This window comes from Mizuhopecten yessoensis, unplaced genomic scaffold (genome assembly GCF_002113885.1).
Source record: "Mizuhopecten yessoensis strain PY_sf001 unplaced genomic scaffold, ASM211388v2 scaffold4559, whole genome shotgun sequence".
NCBI classification, from domain to species: Eukaryota; Metazoa; Mollusca; class Bivalvia; order Pectinida; family Pectinidae; genus Mizuhopecten; species Mizuhopecten yessoensis.
The window spans coordinates 19,830-41,617 of NW_018405607.1; the positions used below are offsets into that span (position 1 = coordinate 19,830).

A 21,788-nucleotide genomic window follows, 5' to 3' on the forward strand; every position below is an offset into this window, starting at 1 on the left:
TTAAAACCTTACTATAGCAGTCATCTATCATATCAAAGAGAGAATTGAAGTTAAAGTTGTGGGACCGCACAACGCACCAAAAATAGCGTGCACACACCGTGCATACAACGTTCACACACCGTCCGCACATTGTCCACACATGGTGCGCACAACTGTGCGATTTAGCAATCGTTCGCCGCGTTGTGCGCTTCTCTCCGCACAACTGTGCGATTTGGTATCATTTGTAGATCAAAATTACAGATTCACAAAAATACGGAAGGCTTGTATGCGATAATGTACAATGTGTATATATCTGAAATTTCTCATCACAACAGTCAAGATTATACAATTTCACAATGCGTGTTACACAGTATTACAGCGACCAATAGGCTGTCAAGAATGAGTTTGGCTCCAAGGTAACAGAACAGGTAAATAACAATATGATGAGTGTCCGGAGTTTTACCTGACCATGCAGTGCCTGACACACAGAGCTGCTATGCGATACCGTTTGACCGTAATTAATAGTATTTGTTATTTGAATTCGTTTGCCTGTATATAGCCCCCTTCACCTGGATTTTCCCCAGCCTTACCCGACGAGTTACGTAAGTGCCCCAGGCGGTGAGAAAACGACGGTCAAGGTACATTTACAAAGTGGTTATGTTTACCTGTATACGGGATTGTGTTGTAATTTTACATGAGTCGATTAGATTTGTTTAAAAACACAGAAAACACAATTTCTAAATATAAGAATGTATAGACAGAAAGATAAGTTTATAGACGTTGCTAGAATATAGAAACATCAAGCTTACATGTTTAAACATGAAACCGTATAAATTGTTAAGGCATTCCTCAATTTACACCAACCACGATTGTTATCGCACAACGTCCGTCCATCGTGCGCACATATGTGCGCAAGCAATGATTGTCCAGCCTTTTATCGTTCGCCCATCGTGCACACACCGTGCACACATCGTGCGCACACCGCACATCGTGTAACGTTGTGCGATCCCACAACTGTACAAAGACAGTAGGTCAGAGTGCAATTTCATTATTTTACTAGGAGACACATTCGCTAACTTTATGTATTTTTCGTGGAAAAGTTTTTCCGGAAAAAATCCTATCAATATTGAAATATGTTTTTAATTGCGAGAGTTCAAATAATTGAAAATATTATGCAGGCGCATTCTTGAGAAATAAAATGAACGCAAAAAGTTTAGTGATTTGCAGTATTTTCAACAATGTACCGTCTTTTGTTTCTACCCGTTTTTATAATAATTATGGATACTAATCGTGACTATTTTACCCCTTTTCATTGCCTGTTGGTTTGATTTCAAAAGACTACTATTTATTTAACTTACATATATACTTAAATAATTAATTAATACAAACGCATTATACTTTCATTTCAGCAGCAGTCAGGCTGAGTTACATTTTGAAATGGTTGACCAGATTTACAATTCATTTAAACGGACCAGTACATCATTATGGAATAAGTTTAAATATGCACTGAAGTGGAAAACAAGGCTTCCAATGGACTTGTTAGACAATGCAGAAGACATGTTTCGTGTATCCAATCTTCTTGAAGAACACGGAGAGATCAGCCCTGGGTCATATACTAAGTTAAAGGAGTGCTTAGTTGGGAACAGCGAATGTCTGGATATCATAAACAATTTCGAGTATGAAATGAGTATAATGGCATCACACTCTGACCAAGGGCTAGAAGAACAGGGACCAACATCTAATCAAGGTGAGTATAAACAGGTGATAGCTAATAGGTTTTAAAATCCTTTCTTTACACTAGCGGATCTATAGTGGATTTCTGGGCTTTAAGAACATACCCAACCCTTTCGCTCCATTTCCCATCTCCGGGCTGCAATATTTCGTTAATAAAAGAACCCGATTGTTTTCCAGGCAAATCTCTAGAAAAGTGCAGTTTATTTTTTTTTATACACATACAGCTTAATTCCTTTAATATCTTATTGGATGTAACTGTAGCGGATCTGGACAAAGTAACTACACTGTACCGCTTATCTTGTATCTCAGTAGGATATAGCGACTTAATTGTGATGCGATTTTCCAGGTTCGAATCCCTATCTGGCACTGTGCATGTTTAATCTCAGAAAGTTCAGTAAATTTATTCATTCTTGACTACTTTTCATAAAAACTCTGCAGTATGGGTTTCTTTTCAGAAACGATATATTAAAGCATGCTTTCATTTCGGTAAAAGATTAGTTAAAAAGTTGGCGCGTTTTTCCAAACCCTCCTCCCGACGCCCCGAAACTAAGCAGTGCGTAAAATCTCTCCTTCTAGACTGGTCTCCGAATTTACCATTGCTATGATTGCAATGGCTTTAAATATTTTCGGACATCTTTTTCAAGTCAATTAACAGTTTATTTATGTCCAATATTATGTTTCCATAAAGACATGATTATTTTAAGGTTATCATAATTTAATGATAAAATACTTGTACACATCTGTAGCTTTTGAGTGGGCAAATATTGTCAGAACTTTAACTATCAGTTATAATGCTACATTTCTGTCAACTCAGTTGTAGGTAACAGTGCGGAGGGAAATGAAAGGTTTCCTAGTCAGGGTGACAAATCCAATTCTACTGTTCCTACTCGAGAAGAAATGCCCACTTCTATTCCCCACGAAGGACTTGTAACTTCTTCTCTTTCTCGCGAACCAATAAACACTGCTTTCCCTCACGAAGGCGGGCCAATGACCACTACATTACCTAATGAAGGGCAACTGATAACTTGTTTTCCTATTGAAGGACCTGCAGCCCTTATTGATCCTACTGTAGAACCGATGATAGCTTCTTATCCTGACAAAATACCAAGACCTAGTATGGTTTCGGAAGATGGAACACTGACCGCTTCTGTGTCTAAAGGACTAGTAGCCAATATCGATCTTACTGAAGGACAAACGACCAAAACTGTTTCTACTGAAGGACAAAAAGATACTTCTGATTTTACTGAAAGAAATATAACCCCTTCTATTTCTAACGAACCAATGGACACATCTGTTTCTAACGAAGAAAAAATGCCCACTACTGTTCCTACTGAAGGACCGATAATGATTGCTGATTCAAATGAAGGTCCAAATACCACTGGTGTCCATACTGAAAGACCAGTGGCCACAGCTGTTCCTATTGAAGAACAAATAACTAGCAATCTTTCCAGTGAAGAACAACTGGCCATTACTGTTCCTGCTGAAGGATTAAAGGCCACTGCTGTTTCCAGTGAGGGAAACCAGCTACCACTTACAGGTAGTCAAATATGTAGATAGAATTGATAAATATTGACAGTGTCGTTAACAACTCACATGTTGACATTCCTCCGCAGCATATTCTTTGGCCAATGTGCGCTACTATGTACATTTGATGTTTGAATTTAATTTTTTGGAACAGTTTTTTTTTCATGAATCACTAAATTAAAAAAAAGAACTGAAATTGTAACTAAGTAAGGGAAAAACGTGTTTTCTTGCTGGTGATTTTAGTGCATAAATTGTTCCGCTAATATAACCTGTCTACGTAATGTTATGTGATTTTTTCGTCTTTCTTTTAGTCGACTTACACCGGAATTTCCAACAAACAGCCATACAGCAGGCACAGTACACGCGTGTTAAAGCAAGTTATCAGGTTCAGGAGGCACATCATGTTTTCATCGGCAACAACCCCGTGGTTTATAATGTGATTGGTGAGTGAAATTTAAAATACCTTTCAAATCAAATTATAGTAGAATATTTCTTTGATGGTGTGTTCAGCATTCGTTAAAAGACGGGCAGTCGCCTAAGTATGATTAAGGCATAGTTCGAATAAGTAGTTTTATAAAATAGGTTAGGAGTTTTATCCAACGGTTTATTGTAGGATATTTCATTTTACAGATAAACTATTTTCTTAACTCTTAACCACATTACAGTAGACGACAGGCTTCAAATCTGTCGTAATGTTGCTATATAGCGATATTCATTTCACCGGTTTCAAAAGATCATGTTGTAAGCATTTGCCATACCATAACGTCCGCCGTTCGTCCGTCCGTTAACACTTTCTTCAAATGACTTCTCCTGAACAGCTGATTGGAATTTAACCAAAACAAATTTCTAGAGAGCATCCCTAGATGGTGGTTTTCAAAATGTTACAAATTGTGGAGTGGATCATCCAGGGGGCTGAAAGGCGAGGCTGAAAGAGAGTAATTTGGTCATATTACTTTAAACATCTACTCATCTACAGCCAGGCAATACATATCAACCGCATTTGGTTGAAAGCTTTTTCAGGAGAATGTACGTCAACATTGTAATTAAATACTTCCAAGGAAGCTGATGGTGAGGTCTAAAAAAAGGATATTTAGGTGTATTGCTTTAAAAGCCTTCTTGTTCACAACTATGACATTGATATCACTCTAAAACGAGACGAATACTCATATGCTGATAGGATATATACAGAGTATGATCCCACCCATTTGTTGGATATAAAGAGGCAAATACAATTATTATATTAGAACTGACCTCCGTGAAAGTTCAATACAATGTTGCTTTCAAAAGTGGTTTCGGGATTTGCCACCGCTCATAGGGACTGAGACCTGCATGGAGTTATAAGATTGAAAAGCTCAGTTTCATTTCCATATTACCATATATACTATTGCTGAGTAGCACAGAGATGGATACTCATAGTTTCCATGATTGGCTCCAGGACCAGTCCCCTTATTTGGTGACTAAGACCCTCTGTACATAACACTGAAAGCGGTTGAGATCCCTACCCCATCCCATAACTACTGTCCATGCACATTTTTATACAGATATGCTACCAGATATCCAATTGCAAGTAATTAAGAGATGAACAAAATGTTCACCCTACATGCCCAATGCCAGGTATAAAATTTTGAGTAGATTTGGTACAGGTATGCTATTGCGATTAGCCGAGGATCCCGGATGGCCCTAGATCTGGGATTGTGTGCGCAATTCTACTTTTGATATAATACATTGCCATGCCCATGGTTGCTAATAGCCAGGTGAGCGACACATGCCTTCCGTGCCATTTCTTCTTCATGTTAAACCAAACTCTTGTCTCAATGCATCATCATAGAGAGAGAAATCAGATACATGTATCTCCAAATAGTAAACGTAAAAACATTGCCAATAGATATATCATCTGTAAAATATCACATTGCTAGAAAAGCAAACTTGACAGCGGATAATATTTGCTTCGTGTCAATGACTGTATAACAATATCAGCATTAAGTTAAAAAACTTTGTATATTGATAGTTACTTCGCCTTTAATAACAACGAGATTTTTTCACTACCACAGAACGACAAACATGAATACATTTAATACATGCATGGCAACTTTCCTTTCCTTGTTGACAAATCAGCTGCATTCAGACCAGCTTATAATTAAGTCGGTTATAAGGGTGGATGCATTATAGGAAGGTACATTCTACAGACCATCGTTTTCGTTATACTTTAGTCATTTTGAAATTGGATTATGTGGAAAATTGAATGGTGATTTATGTTTTTCTTGTAATTAATATCGTGCATTTTTTTATATCGCTTAAAGGTGTTTTGCTAGCAAGATAATCAATCAGTTGGTGGTGTTGCATAGATTTTATAAAGTATATTCGCTTTGATTTCAGGAAGTTATCTAGTACATATGTATATATATTGTGAAAATAACTACAGTGGTGTGTTTCTTAAATTTGATAAATCTTTAAAACCTTAAATCATTCTATGTACCTGTAATTGCATGCATTTTTCATTGAACATGGGTTATACATGTCTTCAACAACAGGATATTTGAAATATATTGACAGTCCCAAGGCATTATTTTTTTCCGGATTTGACTTTACTTGGTTACGGTTTTCTTACTTAGAAAATTAATTCTATATGTAGTCATATAATTATTAGCTCACCTCAAGGTGAGCTTATGCCATACCGTTGCGTCCGTCGTCCGTCCGTCGTCCGTACCTCCGTCAACAATTTCTTTAAACGACTTCTTCTTCTTAACCACTGATTGGAATTCAACCAAATTTGACTGCAATCATCCCTAGGTGGTGGGGATTCAAAATTGTACAAATGGTGGGGCTGACCCCCCAAGGGGCTGACCCCCCAAGGGGCTGAAGAGCGGGGCCAAAAGGGGTCAATTTGGCTATATTGCTTTAAGCGACTTCTTTTCTGGAACCAAGAAGTGGAAATCAACCATATTTAACTGGAAGCATCCCTGGGTGGTGGGGATTCAAAATTGTACAAATGGTGGGGCTGACCCCCTGAGGGCTAAAGGGCAGGGCAAAAAGGGGTCAATTTGGCTATACTGCATTAAGCGACTTCTCTTGAACTAAGAAATGGATATCAACCATATTTGACTGGAAGCATCCCTGGGTGGTGGGAATTCAAAATTGTACAAATTGTGGGGCTGACCCCCAGGGGGCTAAGGCCAGGGCCAATATGGGCCAATTTGGCTATACACAACTTTTGTAGAACTATGCCATGGATATTGATCATACTTGGTCGGAAGCATTCATGGGAGGCAGGGATTCAACATTGTACAAATGGTGGGGCTGACCCCCCGGGCTAAGTGGTTGGGCCAAAAAAAGTGTATTACTTGGAAATGGTTGTAATCCCCACCAAAAAACCATGGTATACAATTGCTGGGTATAAAGTGAAGAATGCACATTTGCTTCCAGGATGGCGCTAGGGTCTGGCCCAACCCTTGGAGACATAGTCCCTGGGACATAACTTTAAAACTATTGAGATCCCCACACCAAAACGATATATACAAATGCTGGGCATAAAGAGACGAATGCAGTCAGGATATTAGAATTGACCCCAGGGTCTGCCCCACCCTTGCAGACTTAACCCCTGGGTCACTTTGAAACGGTTAAGATCCCCAACCCAAAACTATATATACAAATGCTGGGCAAAAAATGACAAATGCAGTCACGATATTATAATTGATCCTGGGGTCTGGCCACAACCCTAGGGCCCTAGTTTCTAAGTCAAAGCTTGGAAACAGTTGAGATCCCCACCCCATAACCATACATGAAATTGCTGGGCATGAAAAATCTAATACAGATATGCTACAAGGATTGGCCTTGGGGTCTGGCATATTCCCCTGATCTCATTTGGAGAATATTTTGCCATGATTGCTTAGGTATCCAGGTGAGCGATACATGCCCTCTGGGCCTCTTGTTTTCCATTTACTTCAATCATTCGGTTTATCTGTACAGACACAGGAGATAACGACGGTATTCAACAAACTTTGGAAGGTATAGAATCTACTCAAGACAAAGTTACAGAGATAATATATGACCGAACGAAGAGTATACAAAATGAAATCAAATCTACCGGCCAGCAGCTTACAGAAACGGTGAATAAACGAGCGGAAGATGTGCAAATCGCTCTGGAAGGTGCAGAAAAAAGACTTACAAAATCAATGAATAACAACAAGACGAGTGTACAGCATATCTTGGCTAGTGTCGAGGAGTTAAGGAATATCACGATAAAGCAAACAACACTACTGGAAGAACTTGGTAAGCAATGCTGGAATATTATTGAATGTAGTTTTTCGAAATATTGTATTTCAAACACTGATTATGCGTTGTTTACGGGGTCCGTTCGTCTGTTACAGTACATTAAGATTACAGTATACTCTATATCTAAGTAACTTTAAGAGGTATACAGATAATAATCCCGTTCCTGGTATAGCTAGACTCACTCTACTGAACGCATTTAAGAGATGATAAATTTGGCATACACTTTACGGATCAGTGACTGTCTAATATTTTTTCATATATCACATATACATATCATAATATTTAGTCAGTATCTGGGTAACTAAGAGTGCCACGTGAATAATACTTACATCAGTGATGTAGTTAAATTTGCGTTAGGGTACTTAATCTGCCCTACATTTTACGCTCAAGAAGAAAAGGTAAAACTCATTTACTAACGTAGAGTTAAAACAGTTCTTTTTACTCTAACCAGATGGTCATAACTGCTACTTTTTAATTCACTGAACTACATAAGTGTTTGGTGTTATTTTTATCATAAAAATAATATTGAGCGATTACCAAAGAATATAGCAATATGCATTTTAGCGCTCCGTACCATTCACATTTGTATGCTTTATCGTAACTTGGACAACAACAAATATAGGGGGGTGGGGGTTATACTGGAATCACCCTGTCCGGAAAACTCCATCTTAACAAACAGGCAGATTTTATTGAAACTTCACTTGAATGATCAGTATATTATGTAGTTGTGCACCGGCATTTTAATTTCAGATTTTAACACTTTTAATAAGTTGTCCGGAAACCCCAAGGTCAAGGTCACTTAATGACAAATATACTACCTGCATCGGCGGCGGTATTAGTTATCCGCGGATGACTGTTCTTGAAACTATGTTTTGAATTAATTGATATTTATGAAAAGAAGTTACAGCATTAATAGTCACAGCACTTCGAATCCACATTTGAATGGTCATAAGCCATCGAGAAATAATTCCATAAATAATAAGTAACATTTGTTAACCAATACCCAGAGCGAAACTTTCATAGCCGTTTTGTTTTCTTCTCAGACTCAAAGATTGACACTGGGAAACAAGCTAACATCATTGGTAAGTTAACGTTTGATTGTTTGTCAAGTTGTTTGAAAAAGTATTACATGGATTCAGGTGTATTACACTTCATTCGGCCACATTATACTGACAATAGGTGTTCGCGACATAATTTCTCACCCCAGCACGATTTTTCAGCCGGATGAGAAATCGTGTTTGGAGTAGACATATTGCCCGTTGTCATGGGTACGACCGCAGATATTATTTTTTTTTTGGCGATTTAGGTATATGAGTCTCATATATAAATTTAGAAACTACTGCGTAAACACTAATGATATTCGATATTAAGTTTTTCGAACAGGCCAACATCAATGTCTCTTATTTGCTGAGACTTAGCGACTTATAATAATTTCTGTTTTATTTTTTTTACCGCAATTAAGATTGGTAAAGGGATATTTTGATGCTCTTCTTGAACATGGGGAAAACGATGTCAACAGTTTCCGCAAAATCGCTGCTGCAGACTATAAGAGGCCTTGATTTCGGTCTGTCCGGAAACTTAATATCGATTATTGGCATTAGCCTTATATATACCACAATCGTCAACAAACAAATCCAATGGTCTTACCCATGACAACGAGCAATATGTCTACTCCTAACATCTGGATGAGAAATCGTGTTGCGAACACAGCGATTTTAGCACGATTTTTCACCTGGGTAAGAAATTGTGTCGGGGTGAGAAATCATGCCGTAACACCCCCTGACTAAATGACAATTTAAAACACGAAGGCCAGCAAAGGTCAAAATCAAAGACATATGTTGCATGTACCCTTTTTAGGATCTTAATAACAATACATTTTTACATCAAAGGTCAACTTTGTTTTTATTTCAACATTTGTGAAGGGATTTCTAGAACCTCGAGGAATATATAGTTATAAGTACCGTTTTTTTAGCTCACATGACTCGTCGTTCGTCTGTCGTCCTTCAACTTTTTCTTTTAAACGACTTCTAAAGAACTGGAGGACCTAAGGTCAGGATATTTAGCCAGTAGGTACCTGGGATGGAGTGCTATACATTTTCCTCATTAAAATGACCTTGATTTACTTTCAAAGTCACATGGGTCAAATATGTTGAAAACTTCAAACAACAATATTCTAAGAACCATTTGGACTAGAGTCATGATACTTAGTAATGTTATATAGACCAGCAGTGCATATATTTTTCTTAATTACAGTAATAAAGGTCAAAGGTCACCTTTAAGTGCTAGTCGGTGGTCAAACATTAACATGGGTTAAAAGCTTTAAAATTCTTCTCAAGTTCCTTAAAGCCTAGGGTCAGGATATTTGGCCTTTAGGTACCTGGGATGAAGTGTTATACAGTTTCCTCATTTAAATGACCTTGACCTACTTTCAAGGTCACGGGAGTCAAATATAAAAAAAATTCAAACAACAGTATCCTTAGAACCGTTTGGACTAGTCATGTTACTTAGTAATGTTATGTAGAACAGCAGTGCGATACGTTTTCTTTGCTACAGTTATGAGGTCAAAGGTCCACTTTAAGTGCTAGTCGGAGGTCAATCGTTAACATGGGTTAAACGCTTAAACAGTCTTCTACTTAAGTTCGATACGGCCCAGGTCGTCATATTTGGCCATTAGGTACCTGAAATGGAGTGCTATACATTTTCCTCATTAAAATGACCTTGACTTACTTTCAAGGTCACATGGGTCAAATATGTTTAAAACTTCAAACAACAATATCCTAAGAACCGTTTGGACTAGAGTCATGATACTTGGGTATATTATGTAAACAAGCAGTGCGAATCTGTTTTTTTTTTAAATTACAATAATGAGGTCAAAAGTCAACTTTAAGTGCTAGTCGGGGGTGAACGCCATTGGTAAAAAGCTTTAACAATCTTCTGAAGTTCCGTAAGGCCCGGGTCATGATATTTGGCCAGTAGGTACCTGGGATGGAGTGCTATGCAGTTTCCTCATTAATATGCCCTTGACCTACTTTCAAGGTCACATGGTTCAAATATGTTAAAACTTCAAACAACAATATCCTAAGAAGCATTTGGTCTAGAGTCATGATACTTAGTAATGTTATGTAGATCAGCAGTGCAAATCTTTTTTTTTATTACAGTAATGAAGTCAAATGTCAACTTTGCCAGCCGGAGTCAAAGGTCAACTCGGGTTAAAAGCTTAAGATAACAATTGCAAATTTCAAACAACAATTTCTTATGAAGCGTTTTAGAGATGTTAAAATGTCTTGTGTTCTCGTTACCAAATTTGGTGTGAAGTTACCTATATGTCAGTTCCATGTAACAAAAGGAACAGGTGAGCGATACAGGCCCTCCGGGCCTCTTGTTTTAGGTAGTTCTTTTGTTTGTTAAGAAACATTCATTTAATGGAAATGTTTCTGATATTTGAAATTTAATTTAAAATTTCCTATTTGTTTCCCATCATAGCTCAGACTGAATCTTGGATCTCTTACCAAAGAAAGACTACCCCATTCCTTCAAACGAAAGTTTTCGAAGATGCTAGAAAGAAATTGTGCAAAAGTAAAGTTCTTATTGTGAAAGGAAATGCGGGAGACTGTAAGACACATCTTGCTTTGGCATTGTTGGCGTGGCTTGGAGGGGAAGAATATTGGAAACCGGAAATAGATCGCAGTGATCTTAAATTAGGAGAGGGAATGCCATCTAAAAAGAAACCTTTGCATTTGAAATCATTGACACTTTGGGATGAAGTTGTTGCACCAAATTCACAATTAGCCATTTTTGTTGATGATCTATTTGGGAACGATTTTCATACTGCAAATGAAATGGGCGAGTTGAAAAAGTGTGAAAACTATATCATACCAGTTGTTGAGGGTGATTTGTGTGAAAGTGCAAACTGTATTATCATTACTGTCAGAAATGATATTTATCTCCAATATTTAGAGTCATTTTCTAGAAAAGACATTTTTTGTACAGACAATACAATTGATTTAAGCACTACTGAATACAGTCTAGAACAAGAAAAGACCCAACAACTTTTCTTGTATACACCAAAATCTGATTTTGAACATTTTTCTGAGAGAGAAATTATTAAGTGTTCTTCGAATCCTGGGAACAATGATACAGGTATGAACCTCCTAAAAGCAGTCGTTTCAGAAGATCTTGTCAGAGTCAAGCAGTTGTTAAAAGAATATCAGCCTTTGTTGTATTGGAGCATGCGTGGTATCAACATACTCCATAAAGCAGCAAGAACAGGGAATATCACACTGTTTACAACATTATTAGAGGCATTGTTAGGAGGTAAAAGTAGGCAGGAGTGTATGGCTTTGATGAATGGCGAAGATGGTGGAACTGTATTGCATGTATCATGTGTTTACGGACATACAAAGTTATGCAAGTATTTATGTGACAAATATCCATCTTTACTGTCACAGAGAGATACAGATAATATCCACTGTCTCCATTATGCTGCCATGTCTGGGAGTTTAAGTTGTTACCAGGCAATAGAACGTTATGTATTAAAAGGAAAATCAGACACAGAACGGGAACAGTTTATGGAAACACTGACAGGTAAGAAGATGGAGACTGTCTTACACTGGGCATGTGCGTTTGGAAGAGAGGAGTTATGTATGCATGTATGTAACAAATATCCGTCTTTGATAACACAAAGAGACGCATTCAATAGGCATTGTCTCCATTACGCTGCCTGGTCTGGTAATATTAGCTGTTACCAAGCCATGGAATCTCTGGTGTTAGACGGAATGTCTTGCGAAACACGCGAACAGTATATGACGACACAGGCAGTTGGAACAGACATCACTGTTTTACATACCGCGTGTGAGCAAGGAAATACAGAAATGTGTTTGTATTTATGTAAGATATATCCATCCTTAATGACGGAGAAAACTGCAGATGGCATAAGTTGCCTTCACTTGGCCGCTTACTTTGCAAGTTTAAGTTGTTACCAAGCAATAGAATCTCTTGTGTTGAATGGAATATCAGCAGAAAAACGGGAACAATACATGGCGACACTGACAGATACTAGCGAGAGAACTGTCTTACATATGGCATGTTTAGGAGGTAGGACAAATCAGATTATATATTTAAATAACGCATATCCGTCCTTGATAACACAGAGAGACTCAGATAACAATCATTGTCTCCATCACGCTACCGTTTCTGGTAATATTAGCTGTTACCAAGCCATGGAATCTCTGGTGTTAGACGGAATGTCTTGCGAAACACGCGAGCAGTATATAACGACACTGACAGGTGTTTACAACTACAATGTTTTACATATGGCGTGTGAAAAAGAACACATAGAAATGTGTATGTATTTATGTAAGATGTATCCATCCTTAATGGCGAAGAAAACTGAAGATGGCAAAAATTGTCTTCAAATTGCTGCTTACTCTGGAAGTTTAAATTGTTACCAAGCAATAGAATCTTTTGTGTTAAACGGAATATCAGAGGAAAAACGGGAACAATACATGAAAGCACTGACAGATATGCACGAGAGAACTGTATTACAAAGGGCCTGTTTAGAAGGTAGAACAGAACTATGCGAGTATTTAGGTAGAACATATCCGTCTTTGATGACACAGAAAGACGCACATAACGCTCATTGTCTACACTTCGCTGCCTCATCAGGAAATTTAGGTTGTTACAAAACAATGGAATATCTTGTGTTGGAGTTTAATTCAGAGGTAAAACGCAACATGGCGAAACTGACAGATATTAACGGGAGAACTGTCTTACACTTGGCATGTGTAGCAGGAAGTAAAGAGCTTTGTATGTACTTAAGTGACACATTTCCAGTTTTGATTGAACAGAGAGACGCACAAAACTATCATTGCCTTCACTATGCAGCCAGATCAGGAAATTTAGGTTGTTACCAAAAAATGGAATCTCTGGCGTTGAATGGTAAATCAGAGGAAAATCGCAAGCAATACATAGCGACACTGACATATATTGACGAGCGAACTGTCTTACACTTGGCATGTGTAGCAGGAAATGAAAAAATATGTATGTATTTAAGTAACACATATCCGCTTTTGATGAAACAGACAGACACAAAAAACAACCACTGCCTCCATTTCGCTGCTATGTCAGGAAATTTAAGTTGTTACAAGGTAATGGAATCGCTGGTTTTGAAAATCATAGAAGATGGAAAACGGGAACAATATATGGCGACACTGACAAATGTGGACAATCACACTGTCTTACATATGGCACGTTTGAGTGGTAATACAGATTTATATGGGTACTTAAGTAAAATGTATCCATTGATGTTGACGAGGGATGCGCGTTTTGTCTATGGTTTAACAGCTGCTACAGTTTCAGGGAATTTAAGTACAGAGAATAAAATGTCTGAACGATAGAACAGGGATGTGTAGGTATCTCATTATAAATTCCCTCTTTATTGACCCATAGTGCAAAGAGAATGCAATACGTGGGGTGAAAGTATCACATCATTGGTCATGTGGCCACTATTGTGACGTAACTGATCTGTTTGTGAAAACATTTTTGACCTCGATGTTCCAGGAACTACCATGAACATTTACTATGGTTAAATGAGTTAAATTACTGAATTAAGCCTGAGTTCTGTAGTTAAATGTAAATACATGTATAAGCAATAAACGTTTTGACAAATGGTGAAATGGTCAAGCATGCATGGTCACTTCTGACAAATGAACACATTGCCCTGGCGGGGTTACTTAAGCCTAATGAGCAATAGGAATGGCTGTTATCGGACCAAAACACCATTTCGTTACAACATTTATTGCTTTCATGTAACATATGCCCATCTTTGATGACACAGAGAGATGAGAAGAACGTCAAATGTAGTGTTTCCAGGTTATCGATTGTTACATATTAAAAGGAAAATTGTGAGAGAAACGGAAACTTTATATAAAGAAACTAACATATAGATGGAGTAACTGTTATGCACGTTGCATGTTGAGAAGGTAGAAAACAAGTGATAACATTTGTTATTGTTGTCTTTTGTTACGATAATATGTAATATTCAGCTTATAGTTTTCGTTCTTATTTATCAAACAGATTCGTTACGTATGAGGATAAAATGAAGACATGTTATGATACTCATCTGTATATATTTACAATTAATAATATTTTAAAGATGTTTTGTAATATTCAGGTAATAATCTTTGTTCTTATCTATCAAACAGATTCGTTACGTTTGAGGATAAAATGAAGACATGCAATGATATTCATCTGTATATATTTTACTTAATGACATGTTCTCATCAAATGGTTGAAAGTTATATATTTTATTTAGCAGACATTTCAGACATTACGGCGACTTATTTTATGTTGATAAATTTTGTTAATTCTTTACGAGTTAAATTGGACGTGTTGATGACGTCAACTTATCAGAGGGTGGCTTCATTACACAACTGTTGCTCTTGTAAGCGAAAAGAAACGTGAATTTGTCTTTTTCGAGGCTTGTCTTATTTTCCGGAGATGAAGCTTGAGGGAAAATTTGAAAAATGAAAATACCTCGATTCTTATAAAACTAAATGAAAATATATTTAGACTGACGAATTTTGGGAGTGCAAAGCTTCAAATTGAAATAGAAAGAAAAACGTCCACGGCTCTTTATATCAAACTAAAATAAGAGACACACTATTGTTAAATGATGTTGAATAATAATAAGATTAATTGATGAATGTTGTGTAAATACTAAATTATATTATTGTTTCTTATTCATTATGCCTTCGTAGTAATTTGTATCTGAAATCCATTTTTCGCCGACAATTATAAATGTTTCTCTATGCATTTTAGGCTCTTTGCAGAGACGTCATGTTCATACCACCCCATATTTATTCATTTTATGTGCACATTGAGGGATTATCTTCTTGCTTAATGTATAATGGTGATTGTAAGCCTTTTTTGATTAGCAACTATAACTAATATTATTATGCATATGTTGTAAAGCGCTTAAAGAGTAATTTTACAAAGTATACAGGGCGCTATATATAAATGTTGTATATTGTTATTTATTATTAATGAACAAAATTTATTGTTTTAGTTTCTTGCATTGTGCCTTCTGTCCTTTAAACTTTTTAGAATATCGCGTTTGGTTAATAACTTCACACAACGAGAAAAACCTTGTATCTAAATACGAATAATAAAAAACAGTCGTCAAAGGTGAAAGATGATATCTGAAGATAGTTGAAAACAGACTAAGATTTAGAATGTGTACTTTATGTCATGGCATGAAGGCATACGTTCTCAATTGCCAATTATCCTAGAAATGTGTGATATAGTTTGAGGTTATCCACTGTCTTCATCTATCGGCTCTCATCATTGATACTTACTTTGCATTAAACGTATTATGATAGGAGGAACATAACTTGTGATGACTTTAAATAGGAGATACATGTACTGTTTTAATTTTTTATAGGAGATATATATACTGTGATGACTTTATATAAATGTAGGAGGTAAATGTATTGTTTTAATTTTATATAAGAGGTATATATCCTGTGATGACTTTATATAGGCGGTATATGTACTGTGTTGATTTTATATAGGAGGTATATATACTGTGATGACTTTATATAAGAGGTATATATCCTGTGATGACTTTATATAGGCGGTATATGTACTGTGTTGATTTTATATAGGAGGTATATATACTGTGATGACTTTATATAAGAGGTATATATCCTGTGATGACTTTATATAGGCGGTATATGTACTGTGTTGATTTTATATAGTAGGTATATATACTGTGATGACTTTATATAAGAGGTATATATCCTGTGATGACTTTATATAGGCGGTATATGTACTGTGTTGATTTTATATAGGAGGTATATATACTGTGATGACTTTATATAAGAGGTATATATCCTGTGACGACTTTATATAGGCGGTATATGTACTGTGTTGATTTTATATAGTAGGTATATATACTATGATGACTTAATATAGGCGGTATATGTACTGTGTTGCTTTTATATAGGAGGTATATATACTGTGATGACTTTATATAAGAGGTATATATCCTGTGACGACTTTATATAGGCGGTATATGTACTGTGCTGATTTTATATAGGAGCCATACATTGTGTTTGCGTTATTTGTGGGTATTGATGACATTAATCTGTCAACACTGTCGATATGATTCGATATATTTTATTTAATATTTGTTTAGATAGAAACACTGAATGATCTGCCAACACTAATTACAATGACATATATTTAGCATGTATTTAGCTGCCTCCCCAATTCAGCATGCAAAATAAATCCGACGAACTACTGGATAAATCACGATTAAACCACAGCTGGTTAGTTTCACATTTGTGGTTTCCTTCAATATTTAGGTAACACCGTACACATATCTCCTATATAATGTAATCACAGTACATATACATTCTGTAGAAATGTCAACAAAGAACATTTACATTTTACGCCGTTTGATTACCAATAACTCATGCAATCTGCCGGTCAATTATATGATGCACGTCTGCTATTTAAACAACAGTGAAGAAGCAGATATATAAGGCAAGCAACGAGGTGTTATTCTAATACTTAATACAAATATGAGTTGTTGTTAAAATGCATTCATTTTTTGTTGTTGAGTTCAAACATGATAAAAAAAACTGACTAAATTTAATGTGTTGGTCGTGCATGAGAAGACTTCAATGAGTTTGTGTCTCATAAGTCAAGGTCAAGATCGACATCAATATTTATAGAAAGTCAAGTATGACATACTTACTCATATACAAATCTAATCTCCCTTATCCAATATATTACAAGCGTTATGTACATGTGTACCAAGCGTGAAAGGATTTGTATAATTTGTGATGTCTTGTTATCAGCGTGATATTTTTCCACTAATTAATTGTATATAATTATATGCTGATAAAGTACATTTGCATGCACATGTAATAAATTTCATATTTGTACTATTTTTACATTTAATTTTATACTTGTACATGAATATGTCAATGTGGTACATGTATATGCGCATACACGGATGATGCATTATTATAATTTTGAAGTCTTTTTTTAATAATTGTATTTGTCACCCTGTTAATTAGTAACACTCTTTCTGATTGGATATCTTCCCGGGGTCTATATTTCTATAGGACCCGCTCTGCCGGGGTTTATAAAACACGTGTAAAGGGAGATAATTCAATCTAGAAAATCTCTCTATAACAACAATGATGGCGTCCGACACAAACAAGTATTCGAGGTTTGCCACTCATTCGGAGGATGATAAAGCCTACAAAAAGTCTTAAACGACAGCAAATTCAATTAAAAAGGCAATGAGGGGCCGCTAGGATCCACAAATATAAATGCATGTTGAAAATTTAGTTGTGAATTGTCCGAAATATTGCCAAAAAGGTGTCCGGTAGTTTTATTTTTGAGTGAACAGCCAAGTATAAGTCAAACTCACAAAATGACTTATAATTTTAAAGAAAAAGTAGTTAAAGATTGTCAGGGTGACAAATTCGTTATCTCTGAGTAATGAGGATTCTACTAGCTCATAGACTCCGTTTGGTCTTCATAGACCAGACGACATATATGAGCCCGTAGACCCCTCCTTACCCAGAGAAAACTAATAATGTGAATTGGTACGTATACATACACTGGTATTAAATATGACAGTATGTCCTGATGAGCTGTGAATCTTGATGAACACTGATGATTCGTAAGAAGTATACTTAATTGATATACTTATGTAAACATTGAAGAAATAACGTGCATTTTTTAACATGTGCGGCTGGGAGCTGCGTGCGCAATCGATTCCTGCGTGGAAGACTATAGGGTGATAAACCCATGTACTTTAATGTCAGAAACTCTAGGATTGATCGGCACTTATCCCTCAACTGCATTTGTATATAGCAGCATCTATGAAATGTATGTCATTACCAACTTTATAATCAAATTACAAGACATTATATTGAGTAAATGTTAAATATATGATAAACTTGATCTTACTATTCATAACAAGAAACCTATCACACGGGTGACGGGAAGTGGTTTCAGATGGATTTTGAACAAATGTATGAGTAAAAGACGCGGGTCGATATATTGTAATTATTATATTTTATGTGATAATCTCTATAATTTGTTAGGATGTTCGCCCATTCCGTAAGCCTTCCACTCCAGTGTCGAATAACAAGGGAAAATAGAATTTGCATTTTGTTTTCGAAATTGATAAAGCTAAATGGGATATTCTTAAAGACAGGCAACAGTCGCTTTCTCAGATCAGTTTATTTAGTGTCTGAAAATAAATGCGACAACTTTTTCGATTGGAAGTCAAAAGTAAATTTGCAGCACTTTGAGTAATCAGCATCTTTGACTTGGAGATGATTGTTATTTAAGCTATTATATAGATGGGACTTTATTGTTGGCTGCTTAATCAATTAAATTGACAGAAAATTCCTTCTTGGTCGTCTATTTTGAGGAAAGTATTTTTTATCGTTATAAAAGGTATAGTTACAAAAAACAATCCATATTCACCGGTAAACTGTAATAATGTTTTACTATCTCAGCAATATTAACCTAAATATGTGTTTGTATAATTCATTTCAGTGTATGCACGTTTAACAGGCTTTGTAAAAAAAAAAGTTTGTATTGTAGCAATACTGGCAATCTGATATCATCCTATGATGAGAATGAAGTATTTTATATATATATAATAAAGATTAAATGTCTATGTGTAATAGGCATTTATAGAAAAAATTAGATCTAACGACCAACTAAAAAATCAGCTGCGAATGCTTTCACCCTTCACATGGCTTCTATTGTAGTGTATGGACATACAATTGTTAAGTCACAATGTTGTCCTATTGAAATAAACCTGAAGAGCCATATGAAGGGAGAACAGCTGTTTTTTGAAGGTCGTTAGATCTTATTTTTCCTATATATATAAAGTATTTTAGCATGAAAATATGAATTAATTGATATTAAATGGTGGCGTATAAGATTAAAATGTAATCGTACTAATTTGTTTGTACAATTTATAAATTCATTAGCAACGATTGCCAGTTGTCATACTGACCCGCTATAATATTGTAAATATTTTATATAGTTTGTCATACATATAACTATTTACATTGTACTTTGTTGTATATTATATCGATATTGTGTGAATATTTTTCAATTAAATGTCAAACATTGAAAATGTCAACAAAACTGGGTATTTGTTTTTCTAGAAAGGTACGTCTTGACAAATTTGCAAAAGAATGGCATACACTTGTCTTCCTCCTCACAGCTTTAACTGTGCAAGGAATATTGTACTATGCATTGCTTATTGTAGTCATGTTAGAAAAATAAACTTAATCAGCTGTCAACCGTCAGTAAACGTCCATTTCGTAAAAAAGAACAAATATCTTTATTACATTAATTAGCAGCAATAAAACTTTTTATAAAACTTCAGTGTATTCTACAATACATATGATCATTTTCTATTTCAATCTAGTCAACATTGTCTATCTCAAATATAACATCCGTTTAATATTTAAATATGTTAAGGGTTAAGTATTTAATAACCATATCAAATGAATGAATGAAATATATCGCTTACGATCACGTTACTTTACACCAAATGCGGACACGCGTCATAAGTATCCAATATTAACAACAACAAAAATATTTGACGATAAGGCATTAATTTTGACACCAATGATAGTAAAATAAGGAATAAAGAAAATTAAAGAAAATTCTGAAGTGTCTCACGAAGCCGTAATTCGGATTTTAAAGCGATAATGCTGGTGCAAAATATTAACAAATGAAAGCTGTTAAAAACATAGCAGAATAAGACCAAGCAATGTTTCTGCACCTTTTGAATCAAGGAAAAACAAGGAGACCAAGGTTCGATAACCTGATCAAGCATGAAAACGTGGGTTTTTTTTCTGGATTCTTTCACGAAAGTTAGGTTGATAGTATTTGTAAAATAAATAACGCATACACATGTAACTGAAAAACCCCGTAAAAGACCAAAATCTTTAACTCGAAGTCGATGAAAACACCACAACTAACGCCAAAACTTAATAAAGTTCCCAGAAACAAACCTGAAAGGAAACAAAGTAGTCCCAGATGTATCAACGTGGCACAAGTCAATGCGTCGCCCGTCAATTTTAGGAAAGAATAAGTATGTTATCAACAATCTTAGAAAATAAAAAATGCAAAAGCGCCAAAATATTGCCAAAAAACTTGCGTAAAACTCTATTCACCTACATTAAAATTCTCCTCACACATTATTTTTCAGACACCTTAAAGAATCATGGTATCATTGCTAGAAAAAAATCGTAACAAAATGCCGATACGACAAGGAACCAATAAAATACAAAACTGATAAAAGGACAGCCCGAGACACAACAGAATACCTGGAGGGCAACTTAGTTCGAATCAAGTACTCATTTAACTACACTATATACTAGACTTTATTTTGAAAAATAATTCATCCTAATCCTTTTTGTGACATTATTATTATTCTTTCAAATATCAAATTTACATTAAAAACCATCAAGAATTAAAAAAAAACACCTTGTGAGAGGTATTTTGCAGGATTTGCACGATTGGAGACAATCGCAACCGTAAGTTTCGATTGCATTCATTGAATAAACATTCCAGCAACCATCTGCTGCAACATCCCAATTAGCTTATGTCAGGTTATTATAAGGGAAATTAACGTTTTGCTTATATGTCTTATTTGTTGAACTAACATCTATATTTCATTACATCTATCTGTAAATCAAAAAAAATAATGATATATTGTTTTATGCTAACAGAAATATAAACAATATCTCCAATTTTGTCGTCGATACCCCTCCCATTGTAAATTACGAGAAGAGTTTTGTTTTACAATACATTAACCTATGGAAAGAATACACATGTACACTCATTTAACTAAAGGGGCATGTACCCCACTCTTCTAGTGTTGGAAGAGTTTGCGTTCCTAATTACTGCAAATTATTTCACTCTTGAAGAATCATTATACGAGTCTGTCCTTCAAATGCCTAATATTGCATTTTTTCATAGAAGATATTAGAAGATATATCGGAATACACATCTTTGAGGTACTTCTCGAGAAATAAGGCAAAACATACTCCTCGAATGCTGCACGAGTTAGGTAGTCATATTTATAATGATGTTATGGAAAATATGTATTTCGCAAGATTATAATGTTTCCAACAAATAGTTTCATGTTGTTTTCATACTGACAAACACCGGTACCGTGGTACATACTGACAAACACCGGTACCGTGGCAGCGACAAACACC

General features: G+C 35.7%; 1 protein-coding gene across 1 annotated transcript; it reads left to right on the plus strand.

Moving 5' to 3' along the window:
• The first annotated feature begins 460 nt into the window (after window positions 1–460).
• Window positions 461–21,697, plus strand: LOC110449305. The gene is made up of 7 exons (XM_021496076.1): window positions 461–617; window positions 1,392–1,726; window positions 2,528–3,250; window positions 3,549–3,680; window positions 7,204–7,506; window positions 8,553–8,591; window positions 10,993–21,697. Exons 2-7 carry the CDS (start codon window positions 1,417–1,419, stop codon window positions 13,902–13,904), a joined length of 4,419 nt encoding a protein of 1,472 aa, XP_021351751.1. The 5' UTR covers window positions 461–617; window positions 1,392–1,416; the 3' UTR covers window positions 13,905–21,697.
• The last annotated feature ends 91 nt before the right edge of the window (window positions 21,698–21,788 follow it).